At 41.3% G+C, this 17004-nt stretch overlaps 1 protein-coding gene across 2 annotated transcripts in view; it reads left to right on the top strand.

The window, feature by feature from the left end:
• Window positions 1–17004, top strand: part of snd1 (staphylococcal nuclease and tudor domain containing 1) — a 162498-nt gene that overhangs the window by 35103 nt on the left and 110391 nt on the right. For both annotated transcript variants that reach the window (XM_070928689.1, XM_070928688.1), the window contains exons 13-15: window positions 1405–1515; window positions 3176–3248; window positions 7307–7448. In XM_070928689.1, coding sequence (XP_070784790.1) covers window positions 1405–1515; window positions 3176–3248; window positions 7307–7448 — 326 coding nt within the window. The remainder of the gene's footprint in view (window positions 1–1404; window positions 1516–3175; window positions 3249–7306; window positions 7449–17004) is intronic.

Genomic DNA, 17004 nt, shown 5'->3' with positions numbered 1-17004 from the left:
AGCTGTCTCCCTGTGTAAAACTTTAAAAGTTAGGTTCATCTGATGTGAGCCGACGCAGAACGATAATTTGTAAATGCTTAGAACTTGTAATCTCACCATGAATCACACAGTAACCTGAAAGTGCTTCTTTGTATTTTAATTTTCGTGAGAAGGGTCGGCTCAGTGCAAGCAATTATTTTCTATCTACAAACACTGCTTTCAAGAAATCTAGTTTATCTGTTTGAAACATGTATTTTATACAGTACCACAGATATGAATGTTATTAAACCACTCAGAGGTTCAAATTTAATCAAAACCGGATAGAGGAGCTTTAAAGTCTGTTCTCACCCAAAAAAAACTGTTGAAAGCCACACTTCTCTTCTGGTTTTCTGTCTGTAACTCTGGGCTCTGTGGCGCAAAGCACAGTTACATGCACACATGGAGACATTGATCCGTCTTCGTCATCAGACCAACAGTCTTGCATCTGATGTACGTGCGTACACAGAGGTCAGGACCCGACCTCATGACCAGCCTATTACAACCCAGCACTGGCCAGCTACACCAGCCGCTCTGCTCCACAGATAACAGTTGGCGTGGCCCCCCATGAATGCCGAGGTGCGGGAGTGAGGTGGTCGTGGGGTGGATGTTTTCGACCTTGTATGACCTTGTCTAATATTGGAATGTATTATTCACAGTTTCCCTGCTTGTTATGAGAGAGAAAAAAAACAGGCTCTGCTTGAGAGTTTGTGTTTAAGTTATGAAGCCATGTTTTACTTTTGTGAAGGTGATAAGGTGAAGAAGCTTGGAGCAGACAGGAAGTCCTCCTTGTATGATACCCGACAACAAATGTGACTAAAAGTAAATAATATAAAGAAAATCTATAGATAAACTAAGAAATACTTTGCTGTCTGCTGGCTTTCTGTATTTTCCATCATTATATTACCCTCAGTTTTTATACAGCTAACAAGAGCTGATATGTGTAGAAAAAGGACAATGAAAACATTTGGTTGGTGACATCAAGAGCTGTAATATTGTGTCAGGTACCATGTCTGCAACATGAGGACAGATGCATTGTATGACATAAGCTCAGAAGTTTCCTTCCTGTCCATTCATTTCTTCCTCCCACACTTCAACCAGAACACTGATGTCCACGGGCTAGCCACTAAGTGCTGCATTAAGTACAATGCTCCCCTCTTTCTGCCCTTCATCCTCTCCTCTGTACATCAGTAACACAGCGAGGAAGTGTTTAGTCAAGTGTGCAATGTCAACATTTAAGTGACCTTTGTTCCTTAGCAAAGCCACCTTTGGGATTCGTCATGTCCTTTATTTTCTTTTTGTTGAGCTAGCTCGCTTATAATTCTGTGTGAAGCCAAGGGGTTTTGCTTTTTGTTTTAATTAAAGTAACCCCCCCCCCTCTTCATCCAGTAACATAGCGGAGGCTCTGGTCAGTAAAGGCCTGGCCACGGTCATCAGATACAGACAGGATGACGACCAACGCTCCTCCCACTACGACGAGCTGCTTGCCGCAGAGGCACGGTGAGGAACACACACATACACACACACACACACACACACACACACACACACTCTTTCACACCAAAAAATCTCTCTCACATTCATTCCATCTCCATTTTACATGAACCTATGCACTTGGCACAATGGGTCTCTCAAATGCATGTTTATTCTCATAAAGACACATTTTTTTTCTCTCAAATAAAAACACATGCATGTGCACACCCTACACTAATCTCTCTTACACACTCCCTTTTTACACAGACACACACTCGCACCCTGCCATCCACGAGTTGTGCATGACCTTGGAAAATGTTGCTCTTGGGAAGTGGAAGAGAATTGAATATGACCTTGAGGCTTTTTTTTCAAATTGCTTTTTGCATTTCCTTTTACATCCAACATGGAACAGGTGAAGCAAGTCACTTGTTATTTTTCTGATTTTACTTTAGCAGTGACACCATCATAACTTGCAGCCTATCACAACTCTTGCTACATTTTCCCCAGGAAATATGTGATTGCTCTCACACATTCATTCATAAATGTATCCCCCCTTCCCCCATGTTTTTCTTTTTAACACACATGCCTGGACATACATACACCGTCCCAAGTGCTGCTGGACGCTAAATCAGAGGCTCTCTTTACACAGACCCTATGAATATAATTATATGGAGGAGAAGTGGAGAGATTTAGTACAAGCTTTATTACTCTGCCATAGATTAAGATCTGCTGGCTATAGGTAGAGCAGATGCAGCCACAGCCTCTTTTTATAGGACTAACTCTTTCACTCCCCTTTCTCTCGTGCAGTGTCACTGGCCACCCGCCCTCTTTTTCTGCTCTCTCCCTCCCCCTGCTTTCCTTCTTCTTTTGCACATTTTGTCCTTATTTCTCCACCTTAGCGGTTTTCCATTTTGTCCTTCTTTGGCCTTGCTCTTCTGTGTCTTCTTTTCTCCCATTTCTCTTTCTCTCTTCCCCCCTTCTCTTTCTTGCTCTCTCTCTCTTGCTCTGTCCCTGGTGGGGTCTTATTAGAGTTGATGAGAGGTTTCTGTCTATAGCCTTGGTTTTATTTTTAGTTCCCACTGCACATAGCCAATGGCCCGCAGCCTTCAAGAAACCTCCCCCTGGCTATTAAATGCACATATATATACATGCTTGTATAAATGAACACGCTTTATCTTAGAGGCAATGGTCTGCTTCCCAGTGACCCATAGGTGGCATGATTCCACTCCACAGCCGCAACCTCAGTGGTCATCTTCATCCGATTCGGCCCTTGAGGCTTTTTAAAGCAGCGATCACCATAACCAGTCATCTTCGCTAAACCCCTAGCTGGCTCTAAAGATGCATGTCTCTCCATTTCTCCTCATCCCTCCATTCCAACAATAATATCTCTTCCATCTACCACCATTTCCACTTTTCATCTCAAGCCTATAGATTATCTGGGTTGAAAAAAATCCTCCCTCTAGCGCTTCCAGTTGAGCTGTAATGGTAGTTCAGGGAAGAGAAACTGGTAGGAATTAAGAATTGACGTCTTTCTTTACAAATCGGCAATGGCTCCCTCTTTGCATCTACAGTGATTAATCAAAGAGCTTCTCCAGGTCTGTTAAGCCTCAAACCTTGTGCTTTCTTGATGTGTTATGATGGTGCTTGAGCTCTGTTGATGATGTGTTTGTGGTTTGTCTGCCCATAGGGCCATCAAGAATGGGAAAGGGCTGCACAGCAAGAAGGAGGTTCCCATCCACAGAGTGGCTGATATCTCCGGGGTAGGTATTCTTTTAGTGTATGTATTCACAGGTTATCCTACACAAGGGAATGAAAGCTTTTCCATGACGTGTAATAGGACAAGCATCTCTCAAAATGCACTGATGTAATTGAACTACTGACTTATTCTATCACGCACAGTAATTCTCAGAAGACAATCTGTAATCCTCGACTCACCCCCCCCCCCCCCCCCCCAACCACCCCGTCCCTGATCCTCAAGCCGGTTCCCTCATCTTAAAGAAACTAAGAGGCCTCCAAATATAATCAGCGCCATTAATAAAACCATCAGTGGTCCTAGCTTGTTTACGTGTGCCCAGGGGCTTGATAGAGGCATCATTTGGCTAATGAAGCCTGATTGGGAGTGCTCACCAAATGAACATTAGCGTGGGGAACCCATAAAATCTCTCAGTAACGAGTAATGGCCGATTGGTACACACTCTTCTTAAACATGTTTTTGTTCGCACAGCCCTGGAAGCTGGTTTTTAAATTTGTTCCCTATGATGTGTCTTCTGTTGCTCGATCTCTTCTTTAATCTGTAAATCTGTGAAAGTTAGGCATGTTTTAGTTGCATTACTAATTGTAGAGAGTCCTGTTTATTTCTAAAGGGATGTTTCCTCTCTCCATCTTAGTTTTTTTTTCTCCCTCTGACTACAAATCTATCTCTTGAGGTTCAGCTACATACCACAAGAAATGTAGCCCCACAAGACTGCAGGCTGTCACAGTGCACTTCTTTATTAACTCACTATAAGCTGCAGTGTTGCAGCTGTCGAGAGTTGTCAAACTGAGTGGCTGGGTTAGATGAGCTCACATGGAAAGCGCAGTCGACTGAAATCTATACTGATGGCACTGATACGAAGATTAAATGCTGGCACTATAATGGTCATTGTTGCTTGCTAGGTACTGTTCTTGCTGCTGGATTATTTTTAACATTGTATTATTCACATACCACCCAAGAGGGACTTTGAGGTGGATAAGGCACCCTTGTACTTGAGTGATTTTTTCCCCCCCGATATGGAATGGCCAGTTTCCACTTTACTGTGACCTTTGTCTCTGCCAAAACCATCTGTTGGCTTGTGGAGTGCATGGATAGCAATGTGTTTTCTTCGGTAAAGTAATTCCAGCTGCTTTTTCCACCTGAATGTGAGGAGCTTCACTGGGCAGGCCTAACATGGAGTTGAACCCCCCTCCCCCCAGATCCCAAACCCGTCCGCACAGCCTACCTGACCAACCTGTAGTAGCTGCAAGCGCAGAAAAGTACGTTGTCCCTCACTGACTTCCCACCCACGACCAAGTCAGAAGTCATGCCTATTTTAAATGAACTCAGCTGGGTCCATTGACCACCTTGTTATCACCCTCACAGCTTGGTCTTTTCTTTTTTAATCTCACAACTCAAAATGCTGTCAAAGTTATGAAACAGCTGTAACAGTCTTTTATTCAGAATGGTTCGAGTGCCTTTATGTATCTCTGTACTGGCCATCTCTTATACATTTTGATAAGCCACTACATGGTCTACGACTCAAAATTGAACTTCAGAAACATTAGCATCTCATTGTCTCTCTCACTTGAGCTCTCTTGTAGTACTTGTACTTGTAGGCTCTAGAGAGACATTTTGGTTATATTAATCAGGCCCTCTTTTTCTGTATTAGTCTTTTTTTCTTTTCTTTTTTTTTTGCTCATAGTGGTCCACCAAATTTAGTGGTCATGTACATGCTCTGCAAGTTGCTGTTTAAAGTGCCGTCACCTTGCATTTGAACAGAGGCATTCAGCCAAGTTATTAAAGCTCTTTAACACCAACAGGACTTTAGAGTCAGGCTAATGAGTCCGGCATTGCTCTGCATAACTACTCTCAGATGTTATGCTATTCTACATTGTCATCATCGTAACCTCCCTATGTCTTATTGTGTCAGCAGGACAGATAAATCATTGGACCCTGTAAAAATAATTATGACAGGGAATTGTTATGCTGACTGAGCAGCCCTGTGTTATTTCATCAGGGGTTTTAGTGCATTTTATACTCATAAACCCCCTGAACTTACCTCGCTAAAATGACCACATTCTATGTGCAGCAGTGACTTGGGAGTAGTATCAGGGGGAGGTGCTCAATAATTAATTTACTTTAATAACATAGTGAAAAAGCAATATATGCCACACCCTACTTCCAACTGGAGATTTCAAATGTGTCACTCATTGAAAACTGTCCCAGTAACCCAGCAAAGACTGTGGTGGTCTTTACAACCTGATTGTGCTGTGTCATGTGTGACATGAGCACTGTATAGCCCCTCTAAACACTCCCATATTAGCGCCACTGTGTCAGTGGTTTAGGTCAGTGCTATTATATGCAGCTGCAACTCCTTCCCTCCCTTAGCATTTCTGTCAGTTTCCAATAGGATACACACACACAATTTGCAGCACAGTCCAGGATCGTTGCCAGTCAGTGCCGGTAGGCGTGCGTGTGCACGTGCATGCACCAGTTGTTTGGCTAGGCTAATGTAATGAGCATTCTAACAGACCAAAATAGCAACTTTGCCTCCCACCCCCCCACATCCTTCCCCTCCCTTCCCTTTTTTCTTTTCCTTTTCTCCTCTGTGATACACGCCCACGCACAGCTGTACACGTGCACAGGCGCACCCCCCACATACACATGGAAATACACACTCCTATACGTCAGCATCCTTTAGCTCGGTGGTAAAGGTTTGCTGAAAGGGATTATGTACATTGAGTGGGATGCAGTCACAAATAGAGCAGAGATAGGTTTATAAACGTATAGTGTAGGAGATGAACAGAGGTGGTGGGAGGAGAGTAGATAAAGCACTTGACTCACCTCATACCACTAAAGGTTGCATAATGAGGTCCTCTCCTCTCAAGTCTCCTTTTTTCTGAACCAAGTTAGACTGCACAGCCCACTCACTGCAGGTGCTGTAAATGTGTTTGTGTGAACGACAGAATGTTTGGTTCTGTTGTCTCCCACTCAAGAGGCTATTTTGGACTGCAGTGGGTGGAGTTCAGGTGGTGCATGTTTTGGCCAAAGCACATAGCCTTTACTCACGACGTCATGTGTTGTGACTCCCACTGGTGATGTGTGTTGCATGATGTCTCTAGTCCATCTTTTCTGTTACTACCATTTGTGTTGTGTACCAATCCCCCACAACAGGAAAGAAAATATCAACTCATCTAAAACATGTCCTCAATGATTTGGTATTTTATTTTTTAACTGGCCTGAGCTCTCACATTCACTTACAGTAGAAAATGCATTTGTTATTTCTGACTTTCCTTGTTTGAACTGTGTCCTTCCCTCCGAGCCTTTGCTCCTACTCCCATGGCCACACTGCGCAACACACACACACACACACACACACACACACACACACACACACACACACACACACACACACTGGTCCATGTCTGTTGTGCCTACATGCTCCTGCCTGGAGTAGGCGCATATTAAATTATTTTTTATCGTTTATGAATCTTCCTCTGCCACTGCATCACCAGCCCTGCTTGAATACACATGATTTAGCTCTGCTTGTAATTTTGGCCGGGGCACAACAATAAGCTCGTGACTCACCCTTGCAGACAGAGATGGAGGCAGGAGGGGAGAAAATTATTTTTGATTGCACAAGGTACCAGACGTGTCACGCAGAAGTGGAGCGGACTTCATTAGGCCAGACCAAGATTTAAAGATGTCTGGAAAAATCCCACAGATTCAGTCGTCAATAAACCTATTTGTCTGTCTTCGCTATTTTGGTTATTTTTCATTTGGTTTTTTGAGGATGCTGTATCCAGGTTGATTTTGTTACTCTTTTTGTAACAGATATTTTTAATGTTCACTGAGGCCAATAACTTGAAATAAATAAGGTAGATAGTTAATGCATCAGATATCAGAAAATCTCCTGTTCACCAGATTATAGACGGTGTCTTTGCTTCATAGCTCTGTTATTTAAATACCATACCATTACATTTGGCTCAATAAATTCTCTTATAAGAAGGGTACATAGAATGAAATCGTGCATTCTAAAGAGCAGTATCTAACCTAATTTCTTTTCTTTCTTTTTGTCATTAGGAGACACAGAAAGCCAAGCAGTTCTTGCCCTTCCTGCAGAGGGCTGGCAGGTCAGAAGCTGTGGTAGAATACGTCTTCAGCGGCTCCCGCCTCAAGCTGTACATGCCCAAAGAAACCTGCCTCATCACTTTCCTCCTTGCCGGTGGGTAGAGCTCTTTCTCTTCCTGGTGCGAAGGTCACTTCCTTCAATGTCCTCCAACCAACTAACTTCTGTGTCTGTACAGGCATTAGTTGCTGCCCTGTGAAAGTTCATTGGCATATCATTTAGTACAAAGAGTGTGTGTTTGTGTGTTGTAGCAAATACATATTTGCAGAATTGAGACTCCTGCCAGCTCAGAGATCAGAGTTTAAGCCCTGCCCACACCTCTCAGCAGGCGACCCTGACAGAGCATGGTGCCCCACCCTCTTTCGAAACACCAGGGTTGGCGTGAAGCATGTGTCCCCTTTGACCTCACATTTCCCTCTCTGGCTCTCTGCCAAGTGTGAAATAGACTCATGCTCTGCTCTCCACGTCTTTTCTGCTTTACCCTTGTGGTCATCTTCATTAGAAACTGGCCACCGTGTCGAGGTAAAGAGAGGTTTAAACTCCAGTGGATGGGCAGGTATTCTCAGGTCTTCAACACTGTGTGAAGTTGGTAAAAAAATTTAAATAGTTTTTTTCTTTTTCTATCCCTCTGTTACTGAAAGTATCTGAGGTCATTGTGAAAACTTGAAATGTTCTTAGAAAGTAAAGGTGTACCCTTTTTGGCATTCAGCAACAGTCAGTTTATCCTTCCTATACTGTTTTTGCTTATCTCCCACTTGATGAACAATATCGGGTCACAGAGGACAGATAATGAATTGGAAAGAAATAGAGATGCAGTGATTAATTGATTAACCGATTAGTCACTTGACAGAAATCAATGGGCAACTATTTTAATTAATCGTTTTTAGTTATTTTCTAAACAAAAACACCAATACTTTACATTCACATTCAGATGTGAGGATTTGATGCTTTTCTTCATAGTAAATCGAATATGTTGGGTTTTGGATTGATGGTCGAATAAAACAAAGAAAGTTGAGTACGTCACTCTTGGTTGTGGGACATTATAATCCATTTCCCCCGTTTTCTGACTTATTCTTTATAGACAAATTGATTAATTGAGAAAATAATCGGCAGATTAACTGATAATGAAAACAATCCATCCATGAATGAGTCCATTCTTTTAGCTTTTCTACCCATTTTCAGTGTGAGTAAAGAACAGTAGTTTAGGGCAGGATGCAGATGGGATGAAATACAGACTGTTTGATAGCAGGTCTAGTCATTTATTTCAGCTCCTCGATTGTCTTGACACTTTCCGCTAGTAATAAAAACACTGAGACTGTATCTTTGGCAGCCAACAATGATTTGCACATCCTCCCAGATCATGGGAATGGTGAGAATGCTTATCCCTTCCACAATGGATGACAGTCTTTGTTATAGTTGCAATAAAAATCAGTTTCAATCAATCTCCATTTCAGTCAGACATTTGCCACCCATACAGTTCCTCTCCATTTCCAATTGGCCAAACGTCATATATTTCTGACAAACACTCAGATTCAGTTTAATTATGCATGGCTAAATCGTCGATGCATTAATTAATTTTGTAATTTGCTTCTGATTGTCTTTGCTATCCACTGATGGTTTTTGTAATTACGTTTTTTTTGTCCACTGCCTGCTACAAGATGTATTGACATGACCCCTGCCAATAAGCAATCTGCATATAGGACCATGTAAGATTTGTTTTTTTAACACTGGTTTGTGTTTGACAATTCTCCCTTAATGAGAGTGCTTAGTACCAACACACTTGTGTTCAAGAAGATATCAGGTGTGTGTGATATGGTGTTTACATAGTCTGTCTACTTTTGGAATGATTTTATTCAATCAAAGGTTATTAGCAAACCCTAAGAAGCACATTAGAGCTGATGGCCTCTGAGCGTATTTGATTAAGGTCATCCGCAGAAGAAAAGATTCATCTGTTGGAAATGAGACGACACGTATCGTCTTTCTATATACACATTAGGCTGGATTAGCCCTGATTGATACAAACGATCCCCTTTCCTATTTTGGTTATTTTAAATTCTATTTCAATTAGAGTCCTCTGTGTCATGTGAAGAGCTCCCTTGTGTGTGTCTCCCTATAGGTGTGTGAGTGCTTTTCCTTGTCATCTTTTTTTCCCCCTTCCATCTAGTTTTCTTCTTTCAGAGATAGAATGTTTATGAGATGTGCTAATATGTCTGGTGGGTCGTGACCCCAGTGTTTCTGTGCATGTATGTTATTATATGCGTGGTTTTCTTTATGTGATAACTGATGTTAACCTTTAACCATACATGAAATGAAGCCCTCAGGCACAAACAGTCTCTTATTATTTCTCTGCCTCTAATCTCCAAGCGCTTCTCCCTCCACCTTCTCTTTCCTGTCAAAGTTATCTTTCCGTGTTTTCTTCTGTTTGAAATGACACATACATGATAAATTGGCTGCCCCAAGCCTTTGTTTATCTGTGCATGAGACAGCAGAAAGCACTCTGACCTTTTCTCTTTAAACTATCACATATCGGTGACATACAATGAGGTGTGTTGAGAGCAGATCTTAGTTATGCATGTTTCAGATATGCTTAGTATTTTAACGTTAAATGGGCCTCTCATCATGATAGTAGTGTTGTAAGTATTCTACATTGCACAGGTTCTTCATGTTAGGATATATTTATATACATGTTGAATTGAAGACAAAGATTATTAGAATAATAATTCTTAATGTCTTATAAGCATAGTTATGATCTTAATAGTTTTACAAGGCCCGTTATGTTATAATAGCTTATAATTGCCCGATTCATTTTGTATTAAAGGTCAAAACATGTTTTAGATACGCGGAGCTCCCTCATGCTCAGTAATTGTAAGTTGCTCTGAGTAAATATTGACTATATGCCGACAATGGAGAAGATATTCAAAGGATGTTGCTTTTAAAACAAGTCTTGCATTAGTCATCTCTTTCATTAGCCGTGTTCTCTTCACACTGTATTCATCATGGCCAAGTTTTTATTCTTTAAAAATGTCGTAGGAGGCCATTGAAGAACAAACTGTTTACAGTAGAGCTGCAAATGAAATGACCCCAAGGCAGTAAGTGATGTAACACAGCAGGTCAAAATCATAATACCAAAAACACGGTACAGGCATCTTTGAATCTGAACTACTAGCTTGCTCAGCCAGCAGCATTTCCCCCCTTTGTTTTAGTTTTATTATTTGTCCTGATTTAATACTGAACCCCACTCATTGCACTGACTTGTTTCTCCAGTGAGGCACCTGAAAACCTCAGTATCTTCCTTGCACAGAGTCTCCTTCCTTTTCCAGAGTTTTTCTTGATAGATAAAGACAGTGCTTTAAGAAAAACGGGGGGTGAGGAAACAAAGGGTAGCAAGAGAAGCCCATGCTTCAAAGAGGGCCGGAGGTGTGCTTCAGGAGTTGAAGGGAAGTTCCCTTTTCTCTCCTCCCACATCACCTTTCCTTTCTTCTCCTCTCACTTGCTGGCCTGTGTGGTGTCACTTCCGTATGCAAGTTTGATAAAGGGTAAAGGAGTCATCCTGTCTCAGAAAGGGAAAGGAGGGCTTCTACACAGGAAAGGGATTTGAGAGTGTAGTGGAGGGTTGTAGAAGGATGAAGGATGATGAAAGGAGGAGGAGGTGAAGTAAGAGCTGTGGAGGCAGAAAGGACAGGGGAGGGTAAAGAGAAGGGGGATGTGGTAAAGAGAAGACAAAAAAAAGTACAATTGATGTGAAGAACGTGGGTATAAAAGCCTGTTGAAGCTAAGGGAGACCAAGCAGTGAAAAGGCTGTAAAAGTTTACTTGCTTCAATAGCTTTCACAGAGTTTCAGACGGAGGCCACAGCAGGTGAAGTGTGCTTTCAAAGTTACTCAGAAAGGAATGTTGAGTAGCAGTCTGTCAGAAAGATGAAACACCCATCACTCGGACACAAAGATTTACAGTGTCAGCAAGACGCATTAGCCACCACAGTGTGTGGCTTAGTGCCATTTGTCTGATTTTTGATATCTGAGTGCGTGTATGGTTGTGTTTGTGTGTGTGTGTGGGTCTGTGTACACCTGTGTTGCTGATACACTTCCTGCGGTGTGTTAAAGCAGGAGATGGAAAGATGGTGAAGTGGAGCAGAAAATTTGTAGACTTGTTCCCTAAAAATACGTCTGTTTGCAAAAAAAAAAAAAAGAAAAGTTTAGTATAGTAGCAAGTCAGGAAAAGTCTGCAAATAAAATGTTGTGCTCTGCTGTGACCTCTACAGATTAGTGTCCTTGTGTGTGACTGCACACTCATTGAGATTTACACATTTATTAGAAGCCTGGGGCCAGGATGTTTTGAGGCCTTGAGACACATTTTAAGGCCTGCTGCATAATAAAGTTGCTGGTAAGGAATAAATAATAACTTTAGTTAATAACACTCTATTGGCTTTACATTTACTACACTACAAGCTATAATCTTGCACGTAAACATGGGCTATGAGCTGCATCAGCTTCCAACAAATCAGTCATCCACGATAGCTACTGCTACTGGAGGGGTGGAGGTGTAATCAGCAGGCCTGGAAATATGCTCACATCTAACCTACAACCAATAGGTAACTTAAATAAATAACAAACTGAGTTTGCTGTGCATGATACATGAATTTCGTTATAGATTATTATTCTGCTGTCTAGTGCAGGTGACATCAGATATGTGCTTCAGTGAATTTGGGCCTGCAAGAAGACTGCAATATTTCCAAGCATTAGTAACCTGTCGTACGGCCTCCTTAAGCCTACACCTACGTTATTTAGGTTGCATTATCCAACCAGCTGTGCTGAAATCCACAACATCCTTCCTTCATGCTTTAATTTTACAAATAAAATGTTTAAAACACTTCCTTGGCACGGTTGTGCTTCGTAGGGAATCAAAGTATAGTTGCTGAAGCCTCGTCTGAGGTAATGAGGCCTTACATTAGAGAGTCGCAGTGAGATAATGATAAGACGCAGGGATGGATCGAGAGGATAAAAGAGAGGGATAGTCCAACAATCCTAGGATTTTCCCTAACAGCATGCACTCTTTGTCTGGTCTACCTCCATCACCCCTCTCTAACTGCTGTCTTGTCCACCTGCATCTTTCACCCACTGCGGAACTTCCTGCTTGGAACTGACTTGACCCTGGAAGGGAGAGATATTCAAAGATGGCAGAGACACCTGACAGTTACTTAAGGGAAGGACAGGGAAGAGTAATAAGAAGTCAAACACATTTAAATGGAATGGTTGTGATATGAGTGAAAGAAGTATTAGAGCTGAAATAACACACAAATGTGCACACTTCCACGTCTCCCCAGCTTTTAGGTCTTTATTTGTTTGCCTGTCGCAGTGCTAATTATGTCCTGTCAACAGCTTGTCAAAAATCAAGAATTAGTAACTTAATAACATTAAAAAGATGGACACTAATGGCATTCATACTGAGCTGACTGTATCCTGCAAGCATCCATTTATGCCCGCAGACATGCCAAAATGAGAGCACAGAGCGTCTGGCAGGTTATGAGCAAAAAGTCAGAGGCTAATCAATATGCAAATTATTAGTATAGGAATTCGTGTCTTGATATATGTTTGTATAAATTGCAATTGATGACATTAATGCATATCCGCTGCCCATCGCCACATTTCTCCCTCCAGACCCATTTATACAAGATGAAACTCACGATTGCAGTTTGGTTAGCAGAGGAAGAGAGGTCAACTCAATCCTGTTCCTGCTATATGTTGGGTCGACTGAAAACACATTCAGTTACAACTTACAAAAAATATATTAGAAAAGAAACTGCCTCACCAGAAATAAATGAATTCATCCAATTAGTTTTAGTTTCTGAGTAGAATTACAGCTAGAATGAAGATCATTCCTCACTGAAAAGATCCATTCTGTATGCGTCACTTGTATGTTTGCATGGCACTTATTATCATTGTTTGTATAAATGCATCTTAATGGCTGGGACTCTTACAAGTACTCCAGTTGAATAGTATGGCAGTTAGATTATGAAACAACAATTTGGGAAATACACATATTTGCTTTCTTGTCAAGAGTTAGATGAGAAGGAGGTTAGCTTAGCTTAGCACAACCACTGAAAGCAGGGCAGGGGTAACAGCTAGCCTAGCATTGTACATAGGTTAGAAAAATACACCTACCAGTACCTCTAAAGCTCAGTAAAATGTATATATGGTATTTAGAAATGTATCTAACACTACTTTTGTGTTTGATATGGAGAATGATTGTAGAAGAAGATGGAGGAATTTTTTGGGGTGAGCAGAAGGAACCATTGCGTGTGTGACTGAGCTGTGTGTGTTTAAGCTAAGAGGGCAGGCAGTATTTCATCAGGCACATGGCTCTCCCTGAATCACAGATTAAAATGTTACATCTTCTCCACGGGGCCTCCCCACCCCTCTCTGAGCCTGAGCTCTACAGAGGGGACAGGGATAGAAGTGCGGTGGGACCAGACGGGGAAGTGATACAAACCTGCAGCATTACGAAAAGAAATGGTTGATAGCTTGTCATCTTTTAGGAGTTGGGTTGCAGAATTCGGAAACAACATAAGAGTCTTTAATCTGTTGATTTAGTTGTGCATTCTTTTGTTAAAAAAACACTTCTTGCTAACTCTGTTTTCAGTTCATTCTGAAAGCCTGACACACATTTTAAAATGTGACCTCTGATATCATGTCTTAACAGGCCAAATATGATGATTGATGTGATGTATGGTGGATTGACATGTGGGTGTGCGCTTCAGGCCAGTGTGAGGAACAGCACGTGCAAGATGCCATCGTGTGTGTGTGTATGTTTGTTTATGTGCGTAGTATGATGTCAGTAGCTATCAGTGCATGTCTTGTTTGTCTCTGAGATCAGATAAGATGGATATCCTGTAGTTTGACCCAGATGTTTATCTTGGTGTCAGGCGTGAGTTATGTGTCATGGCGCAGGTTAAAATTGGCTGTGCTAATTGACTCCTTGACTTGGTTTAAATGCTGCAGGGAGGACACTACAGTACAGTACGCGTGTGTGCGTGTCTGTGTGAGAGTTGCAGGATATTGAGTTAAGTTAGGAAAGCCGTAGGTCAGTTGAGGAGAACATGCCTGCAAGCATTTGACAGCAGATATGGACCTATGACTTTGACTTATTTTATTGGGCTTCTTATACAGGATTATTACTGTAATATTATAACCTTATTTTGGATTCTAATCCAGTTACTTTTCTGTGTGTATTAAGTTTTTTTGGGATGTTTTTGTCTTTTAAGAGAGCTTGCGCTGGGTTACGAATCTCTCCTGATTATATGTGCTATACATTTAAACTTGACTTATCTGTGTATTACATTCTCGTGCAGTCTTTTCTGTGGATTATGTTAGAAAAACACAATTCCGGCAGTTATCATAGCTCTGGCCAACCAGAGCAGCCCAGGCTAACCGATCTCCCCTCTGCAATTCATACACCAGTCTTTGCAGTGTGCAGTATTTACCCCTCCCATTGTCTTTCCTCTCTCGTCTTCTTCTCTTCCTCTTATTCTGCATCCTCCTCTTCTCTGTATTCTGGCACTGTTGTAGCCTCAGTGTCCCACGTGGAAGCCCTGTCCTGGTCCACTTCTATAAATACTTTCAGATGATCTTGGCCATCAGTGTCTCCTCCTCCTCCTCCTCCTCCTCCTCCTCCTCCTCCTCCTCTTCTCTGCTGTTGAGGAAGCTTTTATTTTTTATTGTATTTTGTGAAATGTTTGAATATAGTAGGATACATAATAGAATACAATGAAAAAATATTCAACCATGATGTGTAGTACAAACATTTACAGTAACATTTTCTTATTTAAATACATTTCTAAAGCAGTTCTTTATTAAATCAGTTTGTCACTGTGAGGTTTGTGTGTTTACCCAAAGTCTTTCTTATTTACCCTGTGTACAAATGTTTTTTATAGCTCCTTGGCAGCACCAAACACATTTTATCACAGTTTTGCAAAATATTACAGCTAGAGTGGGGAAAAAAACAAATTGTTTAGTACAAAACAGAAATTTGCACATCTAATTGGTTTTAATGCTCCCTGCTGTATACTGAAGACCTTTATGTCTTACAGAAGGTTGACTCAACAGTTCTTCATAACTCTTCGGTGCTGACTGTCCTGTGAACTCATTTTGCCTTTCCTGGGTCATTTTCCCTACTCTGCCAGTGTGAATGCGCTGATGTCTCCTGTTCTTGTTCTCATAAATGGGACAGACATGGGCAGAGGTTCCTGTAGGGAACAGAACAAACTAAACAAAAAAAGGTTCTTTTATCTAGTTATAAAACCATACAAGGAAACTAATGTTTGGCTGGCACACATTTTTTTTGCTTTTTAGCTATTTTTCCTAGTCAGTTACAAATCAGCTATGTATTTAAAACAGGCCTGAGATAAAACCATTATAATCATTTGGAATTCAGTAAAAACAATAAGAATACAGATGTGGCATGTAAAACAGATCTTCAGAGATCTCCTTTGCTAGCACTTAAAGAGAGAACAGCAGCCAAGGTTTAAACACACCTGGTGCACAGTGTCCCAGATTAATGTCACTGTAAAGCACTGTTGTACTTAACTGTTTAAGATGTAAGTACCAATGAAAAATGTGTATTCTTATTTGGCGAAAAATCTTAAAATATTAAGGATATGTGTACAATATTTACTTTTTCTATCACTATGTCGCATTGGAGCAGCATTTCCCTAAATGAAAAGTTAGGGGAAACACTCTTTCCCATACCTAGGGCAACATGGGGACAACATGCCAACATAGATGGAAAAGGAGTACATTTCAAAGCCAGGATTGTCTTACTGTGAGGTGACCATGCTCCAACCGGATGCCCAAACACATCTGATGTTACTTCTGTCACAAGTCCATCCTGAGGCAGTATATGCACGTATCTGTCATGTCAGTGAAGTTCAACATAGAGTCGGCTGCTTTATTAGTACAATGCTGGAGGGTTTAACGCCCAACCGGAACCGCCATTAAGTTACTCTGAATAAATCGATACAGCACCAACCTGCTTGCTAGTGTGCTAATTAATTTAAGAATCTGAGGAGAACAAGAGCTTAACAGACAAATATATATCTACTGCTGTGTGTCATTTGTATTAGACATGTTTTACAGGCATGCCTTTGTGTACACATTAACATAAATACAGAATTGAAATCCAATTCCTTCCAATAGAGGCTTTTTATGCAAAATTCATAGTGTGTGTGAAGACTTTGCCCAAAACTTTCTTTAAGGGTGAGATCAATACACATACTCTCACTGCTTTATAGCCCAGCCACATTCCTCTTCAAATGGAGAAATTCCCTCTTATGCATATACCTTTCTTGCATACGTCTCCTTTTATCTCAGTATATTTTTTTAAACAGGGTGAACATGTAGAAATGATAGTCTCACAGCGCCTTTATACCCACTCATTCCTCTTCCATCCCTCTCTGCCCTGAAGCTTATCCATTCCTACCTGAACTCTACAAGAAAGCCTCTGAAAATCCACCAAAGTTGATGTCGAAGGGTCCCAAAGGCGCAAATTCCAACAACTGTTCCGACTGTTTTTCAGTGGATACAGAAGCACTTTATGTGCTCAGGATTGACCTCTTGATGACCAATTATCCTTTGAGTGCTGATGATAGCGCAGTCCTT

The sequence above is a fragment of the Enoplosus armatus genome, chromosome 22, assembly GCF_043641665.1.
Source record: "Enoplosus armatus isolate fEnoArm2 chromosome 22, fEnoArm2.hap1, whole genome shotgun sequence".
NCBI classification, from domain to species: Eukaryota; Metazoa; Chordata; class Actinopteri; order Centrarchiformes; family Enoplosidae; genus Enoplosus; species Enoplosus armatus.
This window is presented reverse-complemented; position numbering and strand designations above follow the sequence as displayed.